Below are 20,000 nucleotides of genomic sequence, written 5' to 3'. Positions count from 1 at the left end.
TGTACATGCGTCTGTCTCCATTGGCTGTTCATACACCGTTCCCAATGCCTCACCACCACCGCCACTGCTGCTGCTGTTGCGACCCATCAGGAGCTCCCGCTGCTGGCGTGCGGAACAGCCAGTCTTCTCATCTCCAGCGGCTCCCAGATTGCAGCCCCGCTCTTCTTCGCCAAGGTGCAGTGCACGTTATTGGATTGTTTGTTTGTTTGTTTATTTGTTTTTTTTTGGTTTGCTTCTTGTTTCCTCTCACCTCCGCCACAACCTCTATCCTCACTCAATTTGCGCACACACATGTACACATGTTTACGTCCCCACTGCGCAGGTGGTTGACGCTGCGTCGAACCACGAGCACGGCATGCGGGACCTCAACCGCTCTGTGCTCATCCTCGGCGGTGTCTATCTCATCGGCGCAATCGCAGCTTTCACCCGATCATGGTTCTTCACGGTGCGTCTGGCGCTGTGTGTGTGTGCGCATGCGTGCGTGTGTTCATTTGTCTGTCTCTCTCTCTCTCTCTCTCTCTGTCTCTCTCTGTTTCTTTCTTTCTTTCTCTCTCCTTCTCTCCGTGTGTTCGGCTATGAATCAGAGAATTGGTGCACCATCATGACAGCACGACAAGTGACGTAATTGCTCTCATTCACCGTGCCCTTCTCCTGCTCACCATCAACAGTGGGCTGGCCAGCGCCTCGTCGCCCGCGTGCGAAAGGTGCGTAATAGTTGTGCGTGTGTGTGTGTGTGTGTGTGTATGTGTGTGTGTGTGTGCGAACATCTCGTCAGCGCTGCTCCTCATGCCAACTACATATCAGAGGCAATACGCGTGTTCTCACCTGCACATCTCCTCCGCCATCCCTTCTCTCTCTCTCCGTCTCTTCTCTCTCTCTCTCTCACACGCACACACACACACACTCTCTCTCACACACACACTCTCTCTTTCTCTCTCGCTCACTCCCATCTGCAGCTGGTGTTTGCGTCCATTGTGCGCCAAGACATTTCGTTCTTTGACAAAACGCGGACGGGCGAACTGACGAACAGACTCGCGTCCGACACCGCCGTCATCCAAAACGGTCCGCTGGCGTGATCTTGTGCTGGTGTGATCTTGTGCTGGCGTGATCTTGTGCTGGCGTGATCTTGTGGTGTTTTGTGCTGGTGGCCACTTTGGCGTTGCGCTTGTGGCTTGTTTGTTGGTGTTGGAATTCAACCCTCAACAACACTCACGCTCGCACACACACGCGCTCATGACACGCAATGCCATCCCTGCGCAACTCACGCAACCCCCCTTGCCACCAACCACGTGCACGTGTGCAGCCTGCACGGTGAACATCAGCATGCTGCTGCGGTATATTGTGCAGATTGTGGGCAGCCTCGCCCTCATGTTTGCGCTCTCCTGGAAACTGACACTCGTCCTCCTCTCCGTCGTCCCGCCAGTCGCCATCGGCGCAGTCTGGTCAGTTGTTTGCGGATGTATGTGGGTGATGTGTGTGTGTGTCTGTGTGTGTGTGTGTTTGTGTGTGTGTGTGTGTGTCTGTGTACGCGCCTCTCTTCCTCTCTGTCTTTGTCTCTCCCTGGCCCTTTGTCGCTTTCATTCAAACGCGTGTGTTCACTCCATGGACTGCGTCTTGGTGCGTGCACAGGTACGGGTCCAAGGTGAAGAAACTCCGCAAGACATTTCAGGACGAGCTTGCAAAAGCGTCAGGTACTGGTGTTCATGTGCTCTCGCTCAGTTTGCATTGCTGATCACATCATCGAGTGTGAACCAGAGACAATTTAAGCGCACCTTTGTCCTGCAATCACTCACAGCCACTCCTACACACACACACACACACTCTTCTACACACACACACACACACACACACACACACACACACACACGCACGCATCTCCATCACCGGTGCATGTTGGCAGCGTGTGCGGAGGAGACGATTTCGTCGATGCGAACGGTGCGCTCGTTCTCCAACGAAAACCGGAGCAGCAGCGAGTACAGCGGCAGCATCAACACCAGCTATGGCGTACGTCATGCACACGCGCGCAAGCATTGCTGTTGGTGGTGCGATGGGTGGTGCTGCTGTTGTGTCGGTCTGTGTTGTGTCTCTACATTTGATAATCACGCTCTCAATCATCCACACACATGCACACGCACATAATGGCGCGTGCAGATTGGCAAGAAGCTTGCGCTGGTGCAGGGCGGATTTGCGGGCATCACGGGGGCGTTTGCACAGCTCGCCATCCTGCTGGTGCTGTGGTACGGCGGCACGCTTGGTACGATCACGCATGCACACATGCTTTCGTTTGGCTCGCTTGCTTGATTGGCGTGTTTGGTTTGCGAATGCTGCCTGTGACATTGTGCAGCAATTGTCACGCATCAACATACCGTGTTTGACCGGCCTTGATCGGGCTCAGCCCTGTGATCATATGCAGAGATTCGCATGCACACACGCGCACGTGCGTTCACACATGCTCACAACCACAAACCTACGCACTCGCATACACACTCACACGCAACTTACATGCGCACATTCACGCAACTTACATGCGCACATTCACACTCGCACACATGGACTTGCGTGCAGTGTATCATGACCACATCACGACCGGTGTGCTCTCGGGGTTTCTCCTGTACACGCTGCAGGTTGCGATGGCCTTTGCGTTCCTGTCCTCGCTTTACGGAGACTTTATGCAGGTGTGTGCGTGCTTGTATGTATGAGGGGCGGGGCGGGTGTGCTGGTGCGGGTGTGTTTCAATGGGTGTGTGTTTCAGTGTGTGTGTGTGTGTGTGTGTGTGTGTGTGTGTGTGTGTGTGTGTGTGTGTGTGTGTGTGTGTGTGTGTGTGTGTGTGTGTGTGTGTGCGTGCGTGCGTATTGCTGTGTCATGCATGTCCCTCTGCCCTCGACCACAACTGCCATTTCCCATGCACACGTCGCACGTTGCAACACACACATACACTCAAACAAACACACACACACACACATCCACACATCCACGCCTATCGCACACAGGCGTTGGGTGCGAGTGTGCGCATCTTTGAGCTGATGGACCGCCAGCCCTCCATTGGCATTACCGGCGGTGACGCTCCGGCCCATTTTGATCCCGAAATTGAATTGCGCGGCGTGAACTTCCGCTATCCTTCCCGCCCAGACACACTCGTCCTCGATGACGTGCGTGTTCTTTGCGTGCGTGCGTGTGTCTGTGTGTCTGCTCCTTGTGTCTGTGTGTCTGTGTTCGCGTGCGTGTCTGCTCCTTGTGTCTGTGTGTCTGTGTTCGCGTGCGTGTCTGCTCTTTGTGTCTGTGCGTGTGTGTTCGCGTGCGTGTCTGCTCTTTGTGTCTGTGTGTCTGTGTGTACTGCCTCTGCATCTTCACGTTGTCCTGCGTCAACCCAGCGTGTCGTACCTCACAAGCCCCTGCCCTCATCGCACCAGGCATCCCTGCGCGTGCCCACGGGATCCGTCGTTGCCCTCGTCGGACCAAGCGGTGGCGGTGCGTATGTCTGTCGGCGTCTGTGTGTGTTTGGGTGCGTTGACGCATGTTTCCGTGTGTGTTCGTTGCTGTCCCCCACCCCCTTATACCACCGTCATCTCTCAACACACACACACCCGCGGCGCTGGCGCTGGCGCTGTCATCGTCTCCATGCTGTGTGTGTGTGTGTGTGTGTGTGTGTGTGTGTGTGTGTGTGTGTGTGAACCGTTCTGGGATATCCAAACGCATGGCCAGCGCCTCGACGCACTGAAGCGATGCCCCGTGATGAGTTTGAAGCCGTGCGGTGCCTTCTCTTACGAGAGGTGTTCGCCTCTAGGCTACCTAGATGCGTATTAAACAGACGTTCCGTTCCTACTGCTGTGTGTGTGTGTGTGTGTGTGTGTGTGTGTGTGTGTGTGTGTGTGTGTGCGTGTGTGCATGTGTGTGTGTGTGCACCTTTGACTGTGCAGGCAAGTCGACCATCGTGTCGCTTCTGGAGCGATTTTACGATCCCGAAGACGGACAGATTCTGGTGTGTGGCGAACGTTTGTATCATTGCGCACCCAACTGTACATACGCATGACACACACACATACACACACACGCGCGACACACACACACGCACACACACACACACACACACACACACACACACACACACACACACACACACACGTACTTGGTGCTTCCTGACCGCTGCTGCGTGTGAATGAATGCAACCTCCTGTCTTCTTCGTTGTCCATTTTGCTTCGCGTGTGCATCATCAGGTTGGTGGAAAGGACATTCGGAGTGTGGATCCGGCGTGGCTGCACCGGCACGTGGCGCTGGTGGGACAGGAGCCAGTCTTGTTTGCAATGTCCATCAAGGACAACATCAAATATGGCAACGTATGCGGCGGCAGCGGTCCTGTTTCTTGTTTTCGACTGTGTTCTCGTGTCTGTGTGCCTGGGCATTCTGGGTTTTGGTGCTTGATTCTCGGCGTCTTTGCTGTTTGTGTGTCTGCTTTGGTTTGAATTGGATGTTTTTGATGGGGATTTATTTTTGATGCCTTGCTGCTTTGTTGCTGTGGTACGGTGCCCGTGCTGCATTCCACAACTGGTGTTGATGACGTGTTGTGTGCACTCGTGTGTGGTTTTGCGTTCAGGCGACGGCGACTGACGAAGAAGTGATCGAAGCGGCAAAGCAGGTGCATGCGTGCGCACATTCGCCGCCACGTGTTTGCCTGCGACACACCTGTGACCGCCTCCCATCACAGCCATGATTCTGACTGCCCTGATGAATACTTGCACACAACACAAACAAGCGCACAAGCACACATGCACACATGCACACGCACACAATCATACACACACACACCTGTTGCATCTACACATGTGACGCGTGCCGCCTCATGCTGTGTGGGCTGCTTCTCTCTGCTCTTTCCTTGTTCGCAGGCCAATGCACATACGTTCATCTCCGGCTTTGATGAGCAATACGACACCAAAGTCGGAGAACGTGGCGTGCGCCTCTCGGGAGGACAAAAGCAGGTGCGTTTATGTGTGTATGTGTATGTGTATGTGTATGTGCATGTGTGTGTGTATGTGTATGTGTATGTATGTATTGTGTGTGTGTTCGCATCTACGTGGTGGTGGGATTGCAGCTCGGTGCGTTGTGCCTTGACCTCACGCAACACGTTGTGTGAACCTGCTGCTACACCGAAATCAGCGCATTGCGATTGCGCGTGCGCTGCTGATGAACCCGCAAGTTCTTCTCCTTGACGAAGCAACATCTGCCCTTGATGCTGAAAGCGAGCACCTCGTTCAGGTGACAACCCTCTGTGTGTGTGTGTGTGGGTGCGTGTGCGTGTGTGTGCGTGTGTGTGCGTGTACGTGTGCTTTTGTTTGGTGAAAATCATGAAGGTTTCCACACCCCCATCGTTGCACCTTCTCGTCCCCCCCCCCTCATCTTGTACTGGCTCACCTCGTGTTCACATGTGTGTTCTCGCACTTCTGCCCCCCCCCCCCGTTTCCTTCGGCGAATGCAACAGGAGGCCATTGATCGCGCGATGGTTGGCCGCACGGTGCTGGTCATTGCGCATCGCCTGTCCACCGTCCGCGATGCCGACCAAGTCCTCGTCATTGAGAAGGTACGCATCAGCAGATCCAACCGTGATTTGGTTTTGTCTTGGGATGTTGGCTTGCCTCGCCGTGCCAACGAAAGCATGAAGCACTCACTTGTGTACGCGTTTTGTGTGTGTGTGTGTGTGTGTGTGTGTATTTGCGCAGGGCCGCATTGCGGAACGGGGAACGCACGATGAGCTCATCGCTCTTGACGGCATCTACCGCAAGCTTGTTGAACGACAACTCAATGTAGGGAAGTGTGTGTGCGTATGTGTTTTTGAGTGAGATGATTCAACAGACGAACAGTACATGCTGGAACCATTGGCTTCGCAAACACACACACACATACACACACACACACACGCACACGTGTGAGCTCACGTTGCTGCACTGTGCATGGATAGGTTGCTGGCGATGCTCCTGCCAACACGACGGAGGCATCAAGGGAAGAAGAAAGCGCAGAAGGAGAAGGAGAAGGAGAACCGTCAGCATCCCCTCCTAACGCTGTTGTGGAAGAAGAAGATCAAACGACACAGAGCAGCGACGCTTAAGCTTCCCATTCACCATCACCTCATGCTTCCTTCCTCAGCAAGAGTACCGTCAAAGATGCAAGACGCAAGCTCATGTGACAGCTCATATCGCGCCCTCGCTTTCATCAACCAACCACACTCACTCACACACTCACACACACACACACACACCGCGCGCCGATCGTTCGTCAACCTTTCCTGTTACATTGCACCATGACGCGTGCTCATGTCAGTAAACACACAAGCCCCCAACACAACAAGCCACATAAATAGGACAGAGTGCTTTTCTTAGCACAGAGCGTGATGGTGTGCGTTCCTCGCTGCACAACCGCCACGACAAGATGGTGCAGTGCTGGGAGGCGATGGTCCGTGAGACGAGCGACGGTTGTCGCTGCGCTGGTGCTGGTTGTGGTGGGACTGTGCGTGGGAGGGTTCCTGGCATACATCCGGCACGGTACGTCAGCGGACACAAAGGTCCAACTCTTGACAGAGACGGCACTATCATTCATGGGCGCTGGAAACAACGACGGCAATGATCGCCTACATCAGCGATCAAACCACCAGCAGCAGATGGCTGTGGTGTACATATGCCTGTGGCACTGTGACACGAGCTTGCTGGCGTTGTCCATCAAGACGCTGCGTGCGCGCGGGGGATGGTGTGGTGACGTGTATGTGGCGGTGGGTAACTCAGAACGCCGAGCGCTCGCCATGCATGGGCACTTGCCACCGCGCACGCACTTTGCCCTCATCAACAACCCGCGCCGCTTGTGCACATCGCACCGCATGCAGACGTCCATGTGCGCCAAGAGGCTCAAGCCGCAGCTGTTTTCTCTCGTCCCGGCAACCGTACACACGCTGCTGTACATTGACGCGGACGTGCTGGTATCTCGGCCTTTGCACAGCTTGTGGGATTTGCCCCGTGCAGCAAGAGGCGCTGAGACTTGGCACGTGTTTCCGGACATGCTCTGCTCGGACTGCACCCACTTCAACACTGGAATCATGCTGCTGCACAGGCGGCAAACCCTTCCTGCCGCGGTTCCAGGCCCACGACCGGCACACCGCGGGCCGACTGCTTCCACGCACGAATGCAACCAGGCGACGTGCATGCGGCATGAGCAAGTGGTGGCAGTGCCAGGAGCGTCACCCAGCACGTCCCCTAGCCTACACACTTGCCTGGCGCTGTGGCTGATAGCCATGGACAGTGGGCTGTTCTCGCGTGACCAAGAGGCCTTGGATGCAGCGCTGGGCCTCCCGCTGCCCATGCTGCCTGACAGCGTCGCCGAGGAGGCACAAGCCGTCCTACTGCAGCGATTCGCACAGAGCGCACCCATCCCCTGCCGCTCGCATCCAGCGACGGGCGGCGATAGTGGTGGTGGGCTCAAGTGTCTCCAGTCAGTGCAGGCAGGGTGCCGGCGTTTGCTGCACATGCTGCCGCGCCGTCGCCAGCGCTACCTGGATAGCGGGATGTGGCAGCCGCTGCTTGCGTATCACGAGTGGTTTGTGCACCTCCTTGGCATCAAGCGAGACCGCAAGCTGTGGCCTCGCGTGAGGCGGTTCTACCTTGACAGTGAGCAGCGTCTCCTTCAGTCGCCCCGCTGTCCCATCACCGACTACAGTGGTGACGCTGCTGCACACCAACACGGCCGCACAATCCATTGCTCCGTGTCACCCTGCGGCTGCGTTCAAGCACCATGAGGTGCGTGTGTGTGTGTGTGTGTATGCGTGCGTGTGTCTGTGTCTGTGTCTGTGTGTTTGTGTGTGTGTGTGTGTGTGTCTGTGTCTGTGTCTGTGTCTGTCTGTGTCTGTCTGTCTGTCTGCCTGCCTGCCTGTCTGTATCTGTGTTTGTGTGCGCGTCTGTGTATCCGTGATTGTACATGTACCTGTATTCATGGTTGCTTGGATGTCTATGGTGTTTAGTGCATAGCCCTCACGTTACCAACCCTTCCGCTCGTGCCTCCTTCCGCCCAAGGGCCCCCCTTCTCTCCCCCAACCGAGACTCACTTGGCTCCTTGCTTGGCCCCTTGCTCCTCCCGTTGCTGTTGCTGCTGCTCCTCCCGTTGCTGCTGCTGCTGCTGCTGCTGCTGTGCCAAAAGTGTCTGCATAGCCTGTGCGTTCTTCTGTGCGGTCGTGTGTGCAGGGTCGAACGTCTGTGCCCGCTGGAACAGCGCCAGCGCTTGCTCCGCCTCGCCCTCTTGGAACGACATCACCCCGAGATTCACCAGCGCCTTGGCTTTGAAGCGGCGTGCGTCTTCGTCCATGTTGCTGCATTCCACCGCGGTCAGGTACGCCTGTGCGCACGGGCATGGACGAGGTGTTGTGCCGCATGTTGTGTGAGGATACGTTGCTGCGTGTGGCATGCATAAGTCTTACCACACATGGATGTTCAAAAATGCCACACACACACACACACACACACACACACACACACACACACACACACACACACACACACACCTGCTTGGCTTCGTTGGGGCGCGCTGCTTGGAACAGAATTGTCCCCCGCTCGTACGGAAACTTTGGATTTGAGGCATCGCTTGCCTCAAGACTCGACAACCCTGAAGAGAAAACGGCCGATGGTCGTGGTGAGGACGGGCAGGATGAGAGCGGCAGCGCGAGGGGCAGCAGCAACAACAACAACAACAACAACAACAACAACAACAACAACAACAACAACAACAACAACAACAACAACAACAACAGCAGCAGCAGCAGCAGCAGCAGCAGCAACAGCAACACCAAGCAGCAGCAGCATTGTTGAGCACCTTCGACTGCTGCGTCGATGTTGCAAGTCTGTGCGTGCGTGATGGCGAGGTCAAAGGCAATGTCCGGTCGGGCGGGTGCAGCCGCAACCGCAGCCTGTCATAATCACACATATCCAAGGGTGGTGCGCATCGACGGGTCGCACGGAGTTAATGGGGTGATGATCCCGTAGCAACAACAATGTGCATGTTGGTGTGCACGTAAGCGGGCAACTGTTGACTGTTGCGCTGTTCGTGATGTATTCTTAGCGTGCACGCACCTGGAGGAGCTGTACTGCCTCCTGGGGACGCTGTAGTTGCAGTTGGATCACGCCCCGCTTGTGCAGCGTGTCGGCCAGCTGTTGCAGACACAAGCGAAGACGCAGGCGAAGATGCACAGCATTGTGAAGAGACGGTGGTGACAACAACAACAACAACTTGACAACAACTTGACAACAACTTGACAACAACAACAACAACAACAACAACTTGACAACAACAACAACAACAACAACAACAACAACAACAACAACAACAACAACAACAACAACAACAACAACTTGACAACAACAACAACAACCACAACAACAGTGGCTACGACGACGACGCTCCACACCATCGTGTGCTCGATACTCACCAGTGTCGGTGATTTTTCCCCAGCGAGCTTGAAGTACGTGAGCGCTTCCTCAAACTTGGACTTGTGCGCGTGGGAAACACCCAAATTGAACAGCGCAACAGGATCCTGTGATTGTCACCATGTCACACGACACACGCGTCAGGACGTTTGCATATAAGTTCCACGTATCCGTGCGTGTGTTGGATTTGCCATCGCCTCTGCTCTCCCTCTATCCCCCCCCCCACACACACACACACACACACAAGTTTCTTGTGGATGCTTGCACGCACCGCTGTGTCCGTGCCCACAACAGACGAATCGAATTGTTCCTCCTGTGTTGGCCTCTCCTGCTGCACTTTTGCGCCTCCCCGCCCTTGTTGTTTCTCCTTGGCCGCTTTCACTTCCGCATCATCGTGCTGCTGCTGCTGCTGCTGACGATGATGATGATGATAATGATGATCTTTTTGTTGGGGTCGCGGTGGCGTTTGCCCCTCCTCCGCCATTGGTTGTTCCTCGTGGTGAGCGGGCACATCGCTCATGGCATTGCCATCCTGACCATCATGGTCACTGCCGGTCACTTGCTGCTCGTGCGCCTGTCCGTCGCTGTTATTGCTGCTGCTGGCATTGTTGCCGCCTGCATTGCTGGCGCTGGTTGCGTGTTCTCCATTGGCGACACGAGCGTCTGGGTCACTTTCACCGGTGTTGGTTTGCCGCTGTCGTCTCCTCCTCCTCCTCGTCCTCCTCGTCCTCCGCTGCTGCTGCTGCGTTGCTTGGTCTGCTGTGCTCTCCCGCGTCTCCACTGTTTCTGCGCTCGTGCGTGTGCGTGGCATTTGCTTTGCCAGCTGCTGCGCCTGCTGTAAATAGTGCGCATATGTCGGATTGCCGGGAACCGCCTGCGCAACACAGCACAACACAGCACAACACAACACAACACAATAAAGAAGCAGCTGTGAGATCACTCATGCATCCCAAAAGCTAACACGCGCACACAAGCATGCACTCACGAGCACAACAATACAAACGCACAAACACACCTGCGTTGCTGCGTGGAAGTATTTGATTGCATCATCGTAGCGTTGGAGGTCAAGGCTGCACAGCCCAAGCGCATACAGCACGTGCCCTTGCATTGCGGGCTCATCTGCCATCCAAAATACACGCGTCACAAAGAGAATCGAACCATGAGCACTGCTGAACGCACACGCACACACACACACACAAAACACAACACATGGTATGTACACATGTGGCGACTAACCAAAGCGCTCACTCTACTCGCTTCATGCATGCACACTTGCTGGCCGAGTGGCCTCTTTGTCATTCCGTGCTCATGGCACCCCATGCAACACCACACCTGCTGACATGAAGGCCTTCTCCAGATATGACAGCGCCGTGAGGGAATCGCCTTTCTTCTCCCGATACATGCGGCCCAGATTCATGTTTGCGTGCATATAGTACTCGTGGTGCTTCAGCGCCTCCTTGAATGCTGATTTAGGCAAAGGGTGACAGACAGAGCGAGTGAGAGTGAGAGACAGAGAACAGAGAGAGGTTGTGCGTGTGTACGTGTGTGTGTGTGCGTGTGCGTGTGTGTGTGTGAGTGTGTGTGTGCATGAGCGTTGTTTTGTTGCGCACGTGAGTGTCACAATCGGACTGGGGCTGGTGATGTCAACGACTTGTCACAAGCATCACCCGCACGCAAGCGCACGTACACTCAAACACAAACAAGCGCACACACCAACAAGCCAACAAGCACATATGCACTATATGCATGCGCACCTGCGATTGCGTCGTCGACGCGCTCTTGGCGGTCGTAGACATTGCCGAGCAAGACGTGTGAGACGTAGTTGTGCGGGCATGAGAGGGTTGCAGCCTTCCATAGAAGCTCCTCGTTGCCCCACTCGGCATCGCGTTGCATCAGAACGTGCGAGTATGCAGCGAGCACCGCTGCCAGCACTCCCCAGCACAAAAAGGCCCTTGAGACACTCCCGTCTTCACGTGGCTGTGGTTCTGCGCGCTTGGCCTTGCTTTGAGCTGGCTTGATGCTCGCCTGTTGCTGCTGCGGTCGCTGCTGCTGCTGTTGCTGGTGTTGTTGTTTCGCGCTCTTTTTGCCTGCACCACCACCACCACCACTGGTTTGTGGCAGGTCGGCGGCAGTGCCGCCAAAGGGGTTGTACGCGTGTGCACACGCCGTGAAGAGCAGTGCTGCCAGGAAGCAGAAGCCGACGGACGGGGAGTACACGACGCGCTCCGCAACAACGAATCCCACAGGGAAGAGCACATTCGACGCAGGTATAAACGGCAGCATAAGCCACGCCAGCGACATGGTCAGCACCTTACCAGCGCGCTCTCGATGCGTTGCCTGCAGGCAACAACATGACAAAGTGGACAAACTGAGGGAATGCGAACAAACACACTCACAAGCACACAGACACACACACATTTGCAACACACACAGCGCACACACTCGTACACTCACAAACACGCATGCCTGCACACGCATGCTTACCAGGAAACGAATGCCGACAGCGATCGTGGCCAGGAGAGCAGCGTAAAACGCAAGGGCGTACGCTGCGCGAACGTCCGCAAAGGAGGACACGACCGGAATTTCGTTCCGCCAATCCGGGCAGAAGCGGTTTGGAATCAACAACAGCGCAAAGTGGAACCAGTGCAGGTACGCGTACGTCGTGGCCCGAACAAAAAACGACTCTGTGCGTGCGCGCGTGCGTGTGTGTGTGTGCATATGTGTGTGCATGTGTGCGTGTGCATGTGTGTGTGTTCGAGGTGAGGTGAATAAGTTAGCTGTTAGGAGTTAGTGTTGAGGATGTGAGTGTCAAAAACACGCACGCACGCACACGCACAGCCACAAATATGCCGTGTACACGCCCACTCACTCTCGTTGGCGGCTGGATTCGTAGACTCGTACCATTCAGGAATCTCGCCTTGCAACTGGATGGAAACATGCAAGTACAAAACTCATTGTGGGCGATTATCGGAAATTGCAATGCCATCATCACAACATTCAAACGCTCGTGTTCGCGCAGAGCAAGCAGTCACACACACACACACACACACACACACATTCACACACATTCACACATACATAATCGCACACATTCACACACACACGCTCTCTCTCTCTCTCTCCCTGTTTGCTGTGCCTCTTACCTGAAGACGGTACGCGAGAAAGGACACCGTTGCCGCAAGTACAATCAAGCACCGTACAACAGCGAGGCTTGGCAACGAGACATGTATCTGCAAAGAAAGAAAGAAGAAATGAACACGTGAACAGAGTGTTCAAACAAAACACCATACAGAATATACAGGGTCAGCTGCTCATGTGACCGAGCACAAGAAGACACGCAGAAAGCGAAGCACCAACCCACCCACAGTCCCGTGCACACCACCCAAAACATTGTTCTCATGGCGGGTGTGTTTGGCTTACGCTGGATGCCTTTGGCTTCTGCTTCTTTGTGGACTTTGATGCCGAGCGGCGCCGTTCCCGTGAACAGCACCACTGATACAGAACGCCAGCAACTTGCGTCACCACGCCGACAGCAACAAGTTCGTGGGCAACACACAACGCCGTCACCATGACGCCCGTTTCCTTGCACATGGCAGCGCAGATGATGAGCGGGACTGCTGCGATGGACGTGAACAGGCCGCGACACCACGCCGTATTGCTGCTGCCCGCCGCAAACACCAGAAACCCGACGAGCTGCAAGAACAGCGACATCAGCTCCGACCTGAAGCAATACCAACAGTTGTAACGACCACACGTCATGGATGATGGTTAGCACGTGATACTTGACAGATTGATCACAGGGCGCGAGAACAGGTATGGTGGATATAACGAAGGCAGCGAATGCGTCAGGGACAGCACGCGCCAGTCTTCCCAAGGAGGCACTCTGCGGCTGTTGCACCGTTGTATCTGTATGTATCGCGCTGCTTGCAGGCACTGACCTGTTGGTAATGTTGGATACGCTCTCGGAGTGCATGGGATGCACTGCAAAGAGGGCGCCGGACACGATGGCAAATGTCCATCGCTAATCAGCAGAACGGAGACCATGCGTGATGAGAGACGTGATGAGGCAGCCTGTTGCTGCTATGGTTCGCCATTCGCAGAAATGCACGCGCTGGTGTTCACTCTTCTTCACTCATATCCTGTACACACACACACACCTACACACACACACACACACAAACACACACACAAACACACGCCTATATGCCTACACACAATTCTCGCACTCTCGCTGAACTGAACTCTCACCATGGAGCTGGCGACGGATTGTGGCATGGTTCGGCCAGCAACGAGCATGACGAGTAAGGTGTTGAGTGCATGCAGGCACAAGTTTACGACGTGGAACCAGTGTGGGTCCAATCCAGCCCAGTGGTAGTTGTACATGAAGGACAAGGTTGTCAAGGGCCGCCAGGACTTGTGCGATAGCGGATCTGCTACGGGCCTTCCCCAATAGTCGGCGTGCCACCATCGCGCAAGCACCTCCGGGGTCAGCACCCCTTCAAACTCCGTCACCACGGGGTTCTCCGACACGCACTTCACTGCACGACACGACAGAAGAGGGAGAGTGAGCGTGTAAGAAAGCGCGTGCGAGAGAGAGTGTGTGTGTATGTGTGTGTGTGTGAGAGAGAGTGAGTGAGGAGAGAGTGAGGAGAGAGTGAGTGAGACAGTCAGACGGTGAGACGGCCAGACAATGAGACAGTGAGATGGGCGAGGGGAGTGCACAAGTGCACCGTGGCTATAGCTCGCCGCGCTGCGCTGCAGACACGGGGAGAATTGGGATGCAACCGTGCCTGCATGCCTGCATGCAACGGAAAAACAGCTCACTGAAGCAGGAAGTGCCACTCACACTCCCTCCCTCCAACTTTCCACACACCCTTCCTTCATCTTTCCTTTGCACTGCACTTACAGTCATCGTAGACGAAGGACCCATGAAGCGACCGCGAGTACACCAGCGCCGACGCAGCCGTGATGCCCACTGCCAGCACAGCCCACAACACACAGGACAGCGCAGACATCTTCTCGCTTCTTGCGCACACTCCCCTCACTCGCTTGTTGTGCCCTTGGCAGCCGAAATTTGTCTTAAAACTTCCACCATTTGTCCCAACTCGAGCCGAGAGCAGAGGCAAAAAGGAGAAGCGTGATTGTTGGCGAGGAGAGACGCGCACACATCGTTGCTGGAGCTGGAGGAGAGGAGCAGGGCACCTGCAACGCGCAGCAGTCGCAGGAAACAGTAGCAGTGTCACGGCAGGAGGAGTAGCAGTGATGGAGGGAGGCGTTGGGACGCGGCGCCGGGCGACTGGTTTCCGCTCGCGCAGCGTGGATCCAGAGGTGGACGGCTCCGGCGTGTTTGGGGCGTCGGAAACATCCCCGTTGTTGATGCGCGACAGGGCGCCGTCCATGTGGGGCCGCCTGCGCAACCGGTTCAGGTCAATCACAGCTGCCGAGCAGCAACACCCAGCAGAGTATGTGGCCCCTCACAGGCGGCACTTTGCCCGACAAATGGTGTACGAGTCACTGGACTATGAGATTACAGAGAGCCGCGTCGAGATGAAGGAGCGTAGAAAGCTCACGCTCAAGGACCACTTTAGAGACGTCATCCTTCGCTGGGTGATCCTCTTCTTCATCGGTGCGTGGTTGCGCGTGCGTCTGTATGCTTGGTTGTGTGTGTGTGTGTGTGTGTGTGTGTGTGTGTGTCTTTGTGTGTATTTTATTGTGTGTGTGTGTGTGTCCGTATCCGTGTCTACATTTATGTCCGTGTCTGTAATTGCGTCTGTACTTGTGCGCGTTCACACTCTTGCATGTTCGTACACCCTTCCATGTGCAAGTGTGGTTATGAAAACACACATATCCTCGTGCTCATTGGACCAGTCTTTCTTACACTGTGTTGTGTCGTTCGTTGTACTCGCATCTCGTGCCATATCTACAGGTATCTTCACTGCGTTTGCTGCGTTTGCCATCGACGTGGGCATCAAAATCATCTCCAAATACAAGTTTGGCTTCATTCGCGACTCCATATCGAGGTAGGCACGTGAAGTGAACATGTGACGTGTGTGACGCGAATGCACATGTGAAGTCAACACGCACGTGACTGCGGCGTGGTGCCATGGCCCTTGCTTCGAGCAGCGAAGCTGTGCTTGCTTGCGTGACTCATGTAGGAACGTGTTGCATCCTTGTTCACAGGTGCACCAAGCATGACTGTCTGTCGCAGTCGTTTGGCATCTGGGTTGGCCTTGACATCTTGCTCGTTGGCCTTGCAGGCGTCATGGTCTGCTTCATCGCCCCAATTGCCGCAGGCTCCGGCATTCCAGAGGTGCGCTCACGCGTGTTTGTGTGCGTATGTGTTTGTGTGCGTGTGTGTGCGTGTGCGTATGTGTGCGTGTGCGTATGTGTGCGCTCGTGTGTGTGTGTGTCTGTCTGTCTGTCTGTGTGTCTGTCTGTCTGCCTGTCCGTCTGTCTGTCTGTCTGTCTGTGTCTGTGTGTCCGTGTTAATACACGTGTTGTTTGTGTACATCTGTTTACATGCTCTATGTACACACAAGCGCCTGTGCGGCCCTGCAGCATTGCTGTGTGTCTCTGACTGCCCCCTCCCTCTGGCTCGTGCTGGTGCTGCTGCGCAGGTCAAGTGTTACCTCAACGGCATCAAGATGCCTGAAGTCGTTCGCCTCAAAACCCTCGTCACCAAGGCAATAGGTACAGTTGGTGCATCCTTTTGCACAAACGTGTCAGCATGTTCGCCTGTAAGCAGGCAAACGCACACAAACGATGAAAGGAGTACTCCAACAACCTGTTTGCCTCCTTTCTCAACTCACCCACACCTTACGTATGCTTTTTGGGTGCATGCAGGTGTAATGTTTGCTGTATCTGGTGGCATGACCATCGGCAAGGAAGGGCCCATGATCCACTCAGGTCTGCTATCGCCATGGGTGTGCGTGTGCGCGTGCGTGCGTGCGTGTGTCTCTGTCTGTCTGTCTGTCTGTCTGTCTGTCTGTCTGTCTGTCTGTGTGTGTGAGTGTGCGTGTGCGTGTGCGTGTGTGCGTGTGCGTGTGTATCTGTGTGAGTGTGCGTGTGTGTTTGTGTCAAGCTCGTTATTGTTTTGGTGTGGTTCCTGTCGTTGCTTCGTTCAACTCACCCCACCTCCCTCTCCTCCTTTCTTCCAACCTCCCCCCTGTCTCTCTGCACAACCGCTACGACCAGGTGCGGTTGTTGCTGCCGGTCTCTCCCAGGGCAAATCCACGTCCATTCGTTGGCTCGACACGCGCTTCCTGAAGCAGTTTCGCAACGACGTCGAGAAGAGAGTGAGCCCGCCTCAAATGTCATGCATGTGGCGTATGTATGTGTGTGTCTGTGTCTGTGCGTGTGTGTGCGTGCGTGTGTGTGTGTGTGTGTGTGCGTGTCTGTCTGTCTGTGTGTCTGCGTGTGTGTTTGTCTGTGTGTCTGTGCGTTTTCTTTGGGCAATAGTGTGACGCTGCTTGCCATGTCTTACAGCCGTATTACCCTCGCCTTCACCTCACCCTCCTCCTCCGCCTCCTGCTCCTTGTGCATGATGCACTGCCGCCACTGCTAGGACTTTGTGTCCGGCGGTGCTGCTGCGGGTGTCAGTGCTGCGTTCGGCGCCCCAATTGGCGGTGTCCTCTTCTCCCTCGAGGAGGTGATTGTTTCCACCTACCTGTTGCCGCTGCAACAACAACACGTCTCGTGCACTGCATTTGCTCTATTCTGTTGCTGCTTGCGCGCCGTGCCCACAGACGCGTCTGTGAACCGCAACTACCTCCCTCGTTGCCTGACTATCACCGCCACCACCACCACCGGTGCCCTTGCTATTACTCCTGTCAGGGTGCGTCGTTCTGGAATCAGTTTCTGACGTGGCGCATCTTCTTCTGCTCCATGACGGCCACATTCGTCCTCAACATCCTCCTCTCAACCTTCGAAAACGGCAACCCAGGTCCGAGGTCATGTGCTCACCCTCGTGTGGCGTCGTTTGCACTGTCGTTCTCTGCTGTGACGTTGTCTGAGCGGTGGTAATACTCGCCTTGGAGCTTGTGCTCCTTGTTGCTCGTGGTGGTTGCGTTGCTGGTTGTGGTTGCACTCTTTGCTGTTGGCTCTGCTGTTACACATCATACCATCGCCAGCGCATGCAGCCGGTCATCCCCACCACCATCACCACCACGAATGCCGGTGCCTCAGGCGCGCTGTCCAACCCTGGTTTGATCAACTTTGGCAAGTTCGAGGACATGCCATACAACCTCTCCGAGCTGCCGCTCTTCATCATCATGGGTGTGTGACATGTTTTGGGCGGGTTCGGTGGTGATGGAGGGGGGAGAGGAGCTGTTGAATGACCTGTTTCGGCTTGCACACGCACGCGCACGCATGTGCCCGCATGCACATGCGGTTGCACTCACTCACTCACTCACTCACTCACTCACTCACTCACTCACTCACTCACTCACTCACTCACTCACTCACTCACTCACTCACTCACTCACTCACTCACTCACTCACTCACACGCGCGTCCGTGCAGGGGTGATTGGCGGGTTACTTGGCGCGGCGTTCAACTCCATCAACGAGAAGCTCACGCATTTCCGCATGCACCACGTGTTCACGCCCCACGCAAAGTCAGTCGTGACTGCCTGTTCCATACACTACAGGACTCGCAGGGCATAAGTGTTCAGCAAGGCACATTCCCTCCATTCCACGCCACATACTCATCATGCATGCACATATACACGCACGCACGCACGCACGCACGCACGCACGCACGCACGCACGCACGCACCAATCGACACCATGTCTGTGTCATGTGGTTCCTGCCAGGCTGCTGGAGGTGCTGGCTGTCACCGTCCTCACGACCGTCATATTCTTCACCCTCATCTTCTTCAGCGATGTACGCTCGCAGTGCACTCGCAGTTACCACTGCTGAGAGCGTGTATGTGTGTGTTTGTATGTGAGTGAGTGAGTGCGTGTGTGTGCGAGTGAGTGAGTTAGTGTGTGTGTGTGTGTGTGTGTGTGTGTGTGGGTGTGGGTATGCTGGCTAACATTTTGATTCAGCACCATCCATCTCTTGTTGTTCTGATGACACGTACCACGTGCTTCCTTGGTTGTGAACGTTCAGGACTGTCTTCCGCTCGGGCAATCACCAGAGAGCAGCAGCCCCTTGCAGTTCTTCTGCGAAGAGCACCAATACAGTACGATACATGCAGTGTCATGCCTGTCTTTGACTGCTGGCGTTATGACTGCTGCCCGCCACTGGGATGTCGACGTGTGTACCGCCACGCCCTTGCTCCCTTTAACGCCACCAAACACACACACACACACACACACACACTCTCTCTCTCTCTCTCTCTCTCTCTCTCTCTCTGTCATTTACACACACGTGTGTTTGCAGGCGCGATGGGAGCGCTGCTGTTCAACACGCCGGAAGACAGCATCAAGAACCTGTTTCACGGCCCCAAGGACGCATACACGTCGTCCACGCTGGCGTTCTTTGCCATTGCATACTGGGCGCTTGCGTGCATCACGTATGGCCTGTCCATTCCCAGCGGTCTGTTCGTGCCGTGTCTGCTGACGGGAGCGTCGTGGGGCCGGCTGGTGGGCAACATCATGGCATCCATCTTCCCTGGCGCGACGTGGGTCATCCCTGGGAAGTACGCCCTCATCGGAGCAGCTGCCATGCTCGCTGGCGTGGTACGTATGCACTGCGAGATGCATGAGGGGGAGGGGGGTGAGGGGGCAGAGCTGGTGCTCATCATATTGGTCACCACTGCTTCTGGTGGTGATGGTGGCGAGGCAGGATTGGGCCGTGTTGTCATCGATGGCATGTCATTCCCATGTCAGTCTCAATTTGACGATGCTGCCTTACTCGAATGATATGTGCGTGTGTGCGCGCGCGTGCGTGCGTTTGCAGGTTCGCATGACGATTTCGCTGACTGTCATCATCATTGAGGCGACGGGAAACGTGACGTACGGTCTTCCCATCATGCTCGCCGTCATCTTCGCCAAGCTCGTGAGTCGCACTCACTTCGTTTTGTGTCTGTCGATTTTTGTCCGCTGCTCGTCTGTGCATCTCCTCCACTTGTCGAGTGCAATCCGATGGTGTATCTGTCAACGTGCATACATGCAGTGTGGTGCAGCTCGAAGTCCCTTCCACCCGCTTAACCTCCTCCCTCATCCCCACCTTCCCCCCCCCCCCCCTCCTCGTGTCACCTCCATTGCCCCCCTACTCTCCCCCCCCCCTCCTCCTTCCTTTTCATCAGGTGGGCGACTACTTCAACGAGGGTCTGTACGACATCCACATTGAGCTGAAACACATCCCGCTGCTGCCCTGGGCACCCCCACCGGTTGCCAGCCACCGCCTCCAAGCGCAGGACTTTATGAGTCGTGATATCCAGTGTGTGCGCATGCTCAATCGCGTCGGCGACATCTACCGGCTGCTGCGCACCAGCAAGCACAATGCCTTTCCCGTCATCGCCTGGTGTGTGTGCGTGCGTGCGTGCGTGTGTGTGTGCGTGTGTGTGTGTGTGTGTGTGTGTGTGTGTGTGTGTGTGTGTGTGTGT

At 55.4% G+C, this 20,000-nt stretch overlaps 4 protein-coding genes across 4 annotated transcripts in view; 3 read left to right on the top strand and 1 right to left on the bottom strand.

Annotated features, from left to right (window-relative positions):
- PTSG_06257 (ABC transporter B family protein) overlaps positions 1–6,097 on the top strand; it is a gene marked incomplete at both ends in the record, with an annotated part of 7,418 nt that extends 1,321 nt beyond the window's left edge. The window contains 19 exons of the mRNA XM_004993090.1: positions 91–174; positions 323–445; positions 669–704; positions 957–1,062; positions 1,304–1,442; positions 1,630–1,691; positions 1,901–2,004; positions 2,152–2,254; positions 2,566–2,675; positions 2,991–3,149; positions 3,411–3,468; positions 3,918–3,979; positions 4,215–4,334; positions 4,592–4,633; positions 4,881–4,973; positions 5,152–5,250; positions 5,474–5,572; positions 5,712–5,795; positions 5,951–6,097. Of these exons, the coding sequence (XP_004993147.1) occupies positions 91–174; positions 323–445; positions 669–704; positions 957–1,062; positions 1,304–1,442; positions 1,630–1,691; positions 1,901–2,004; positions 2,152–2,254; positions 2,566–2,675; positions 2,991–3,149; positions 3,411–3,468; positions 3,918–3,979; positions 4,215–4,334; positions 4,592–4,633; positions 4,881–4,973; positions 5,152–5,250; positions 5,474–5,572; positions 5,712–5,795; positions 5,951–6,097 (1,830 nt within the window). The remainder of the gene's footprint in view (positions 1–90; positions 175–322; positions 446–668; positions 705–956; positions 1,063–1,303; positions 1,443–1,629; positions 1,692–1,900; positions 2,005–2,151; positions 2,255–2,565; positions 2,676–2,990; positions 3,150–3,410; positions 3,469–3,917; positions 3,980–4,214; positions 4,335–4,591; positions 4,634–4,880; positions 4,974–5,151; positions 5,251–5,473; positions 5,573–5,711; positions 5,796–5,950) is intronic.
- A 258-nt stretch (positions 6,098–6,355) lies between these two features.
- Positions 6,356–7,910, top strand: PTSG_06256 (uncharacterized protein). The gene has a single exon (XM_004993089.1). The coding sequence runs from the start codon at positions 6,380–6,382 to the stop codon at positions 7,769–7,771; it is 1,392 nt and encodes a 463-aa protein (XP_004993146.1). The 5' UTR covers positions 6,356–6,379; the 3' UTR covers positions 7,772–7,910.
- A 34-nt stretch (positions 7,911–7,944) lies between these two features.
- PTSG_06255 (uncharacterized protein) lies at positions 7,945–14,512 on the bottom strand. Its single transcript, XM_004993088.1, has 17 exons — positions 14,356–14,512; positions 13,698–13,987; positions 13,388–13,470; positions 12,870–13,170; positions 12,593–12,679; positions 12,319–12,373; positions 11,934–12,133; positions 11,602–11,786; positions 11,204–11,409; positions 10,782–10,913; positions 10,465–10,568; positions 9,721–10,323; positions 9,452–9,556; positions 9,096–9,173; positions 8,839–8,932; positions 8,531–8,631; positions 7,945–8,364 (listed from the first exon to the last, which is right to left on the bottom strand). The coding sequence occupies exons 1-17, from the start codon at positions 14,462–14,464 to the stop codon at positions 8,074–8,076; spliced, it is 3,024 nt and encodes a 1,007-aa protein (XP_004993145.1). The 5' UTR covers positions 14,465–14,512; the 3' UTR covers positions 7,945–8,073.
- Positions 14,513–14,553: 41 nt separating this feature from the next.
- The window catches only part of PTSG_06254 (H(+)/Cl(-) exchange transporter 7), a 7,699-nt gene continuing 2,252 nt past the window's right edge, over positions 14,554–20,000 (top strand). Inside the window, exons 1-15 of the mRNA XM_004993087.1 lie at positions 14,554–15,075; positions 15,376–15,469; positions 15,630–15,759; positions 16,067–16,139; positions 16,293–16,355; positions 16,644–16,744; positions 17,014–17,097; positions 17,283–17,391; positions 17,634–17,723; positions 17,969–18,062; positions 18,262–18,331; positions 18,560–18,632; positions 18,833–19,131; positions 19,352–19,450; positions 19,701–19,918. Coding sequence (XP_004993144.1) covers positions 14,712–15,075; positions 15,376–15,469; positions 15,630–15,759; positions 16,067–16,139; positions 16,293–16,355; positions 16,644–16,744; positions 17,014–17,097; positions 17,283–17,391; positions 17,634–17,723; positions 17,969–18,062; positions 18,262–18,331; positions 18,560–18,632; positions 18,833–19,131; positions 19,352–19,450; positions 19,701–19,918 — 1,961 coding nt within the window. The 5' untranslated portion in view covers positions 14,554–14,711. The remainder of the gene's footprint in view (positions 15,076–15,375; positions 15,470–15,629; positions 15,760–16,066; positions 16,140–16,292; positions 16,356–16,643; positions 16,745–17,013; positions 17,098–17,282; positions 17,392–17,633; positions 17,724–17,968; positions 18,063–18,261; positions 18,332–18,559; positions 18,633–18,832; positions 19,132–19,351; positions 19,451–19,700; positions 19,919–20,000) is intronic.

The sequence above is a fragment of the Salpingoeca rosetta genome, assembly GCF_000188695.1.
Source record: "Salpingoeca rosetta unplaced genomic scaffold supercont1.14, whole genome shotgun sequence".
Classification (NCBI taxonomy): Eukaryota; class Choanoflagellata; order Craspedida; family Salpingoecidae; genus Salpingoeca; species Salpingoeca rosetta.
Note: the sequence above shows the minus strand (reverse complement) of the source record. Positions and strands in the feature narration are given on the sequence as shown.

Bases quoted from the DNA above. Each gene is read 5' to 3' on its own strand.
- PTSG_06255 (XM_004993088.1), bottom strand. From the start codon at position 14,464: ATGTCTGCGCTGTCCTGTGTGTTGTGGGCTGTGCTGGCAGTGGGCATC. The intron at 13,988-14,355 runs GTAAGTGCAGTG...CGTGTCGTGCAG, and splicing joins GTCCTTCGTCTACGATGACT to TGAAGTGCGTGTCGGAGAAC. The intron at 13,471-13,697 runs GTGAGAGTTCAG...TCTGCTGATTAG, and splicing joins AATCCGTCGCCAGCTCCATG to CGATGGACATTTGCCATCGT.
- PTSG_06256 (XM_004993089.1), top strand. From the start codon at position 6,380: ATGGTGTGCGTTCCTCGCTGCACAACCGCCACGACAAGATGGTGCAGT.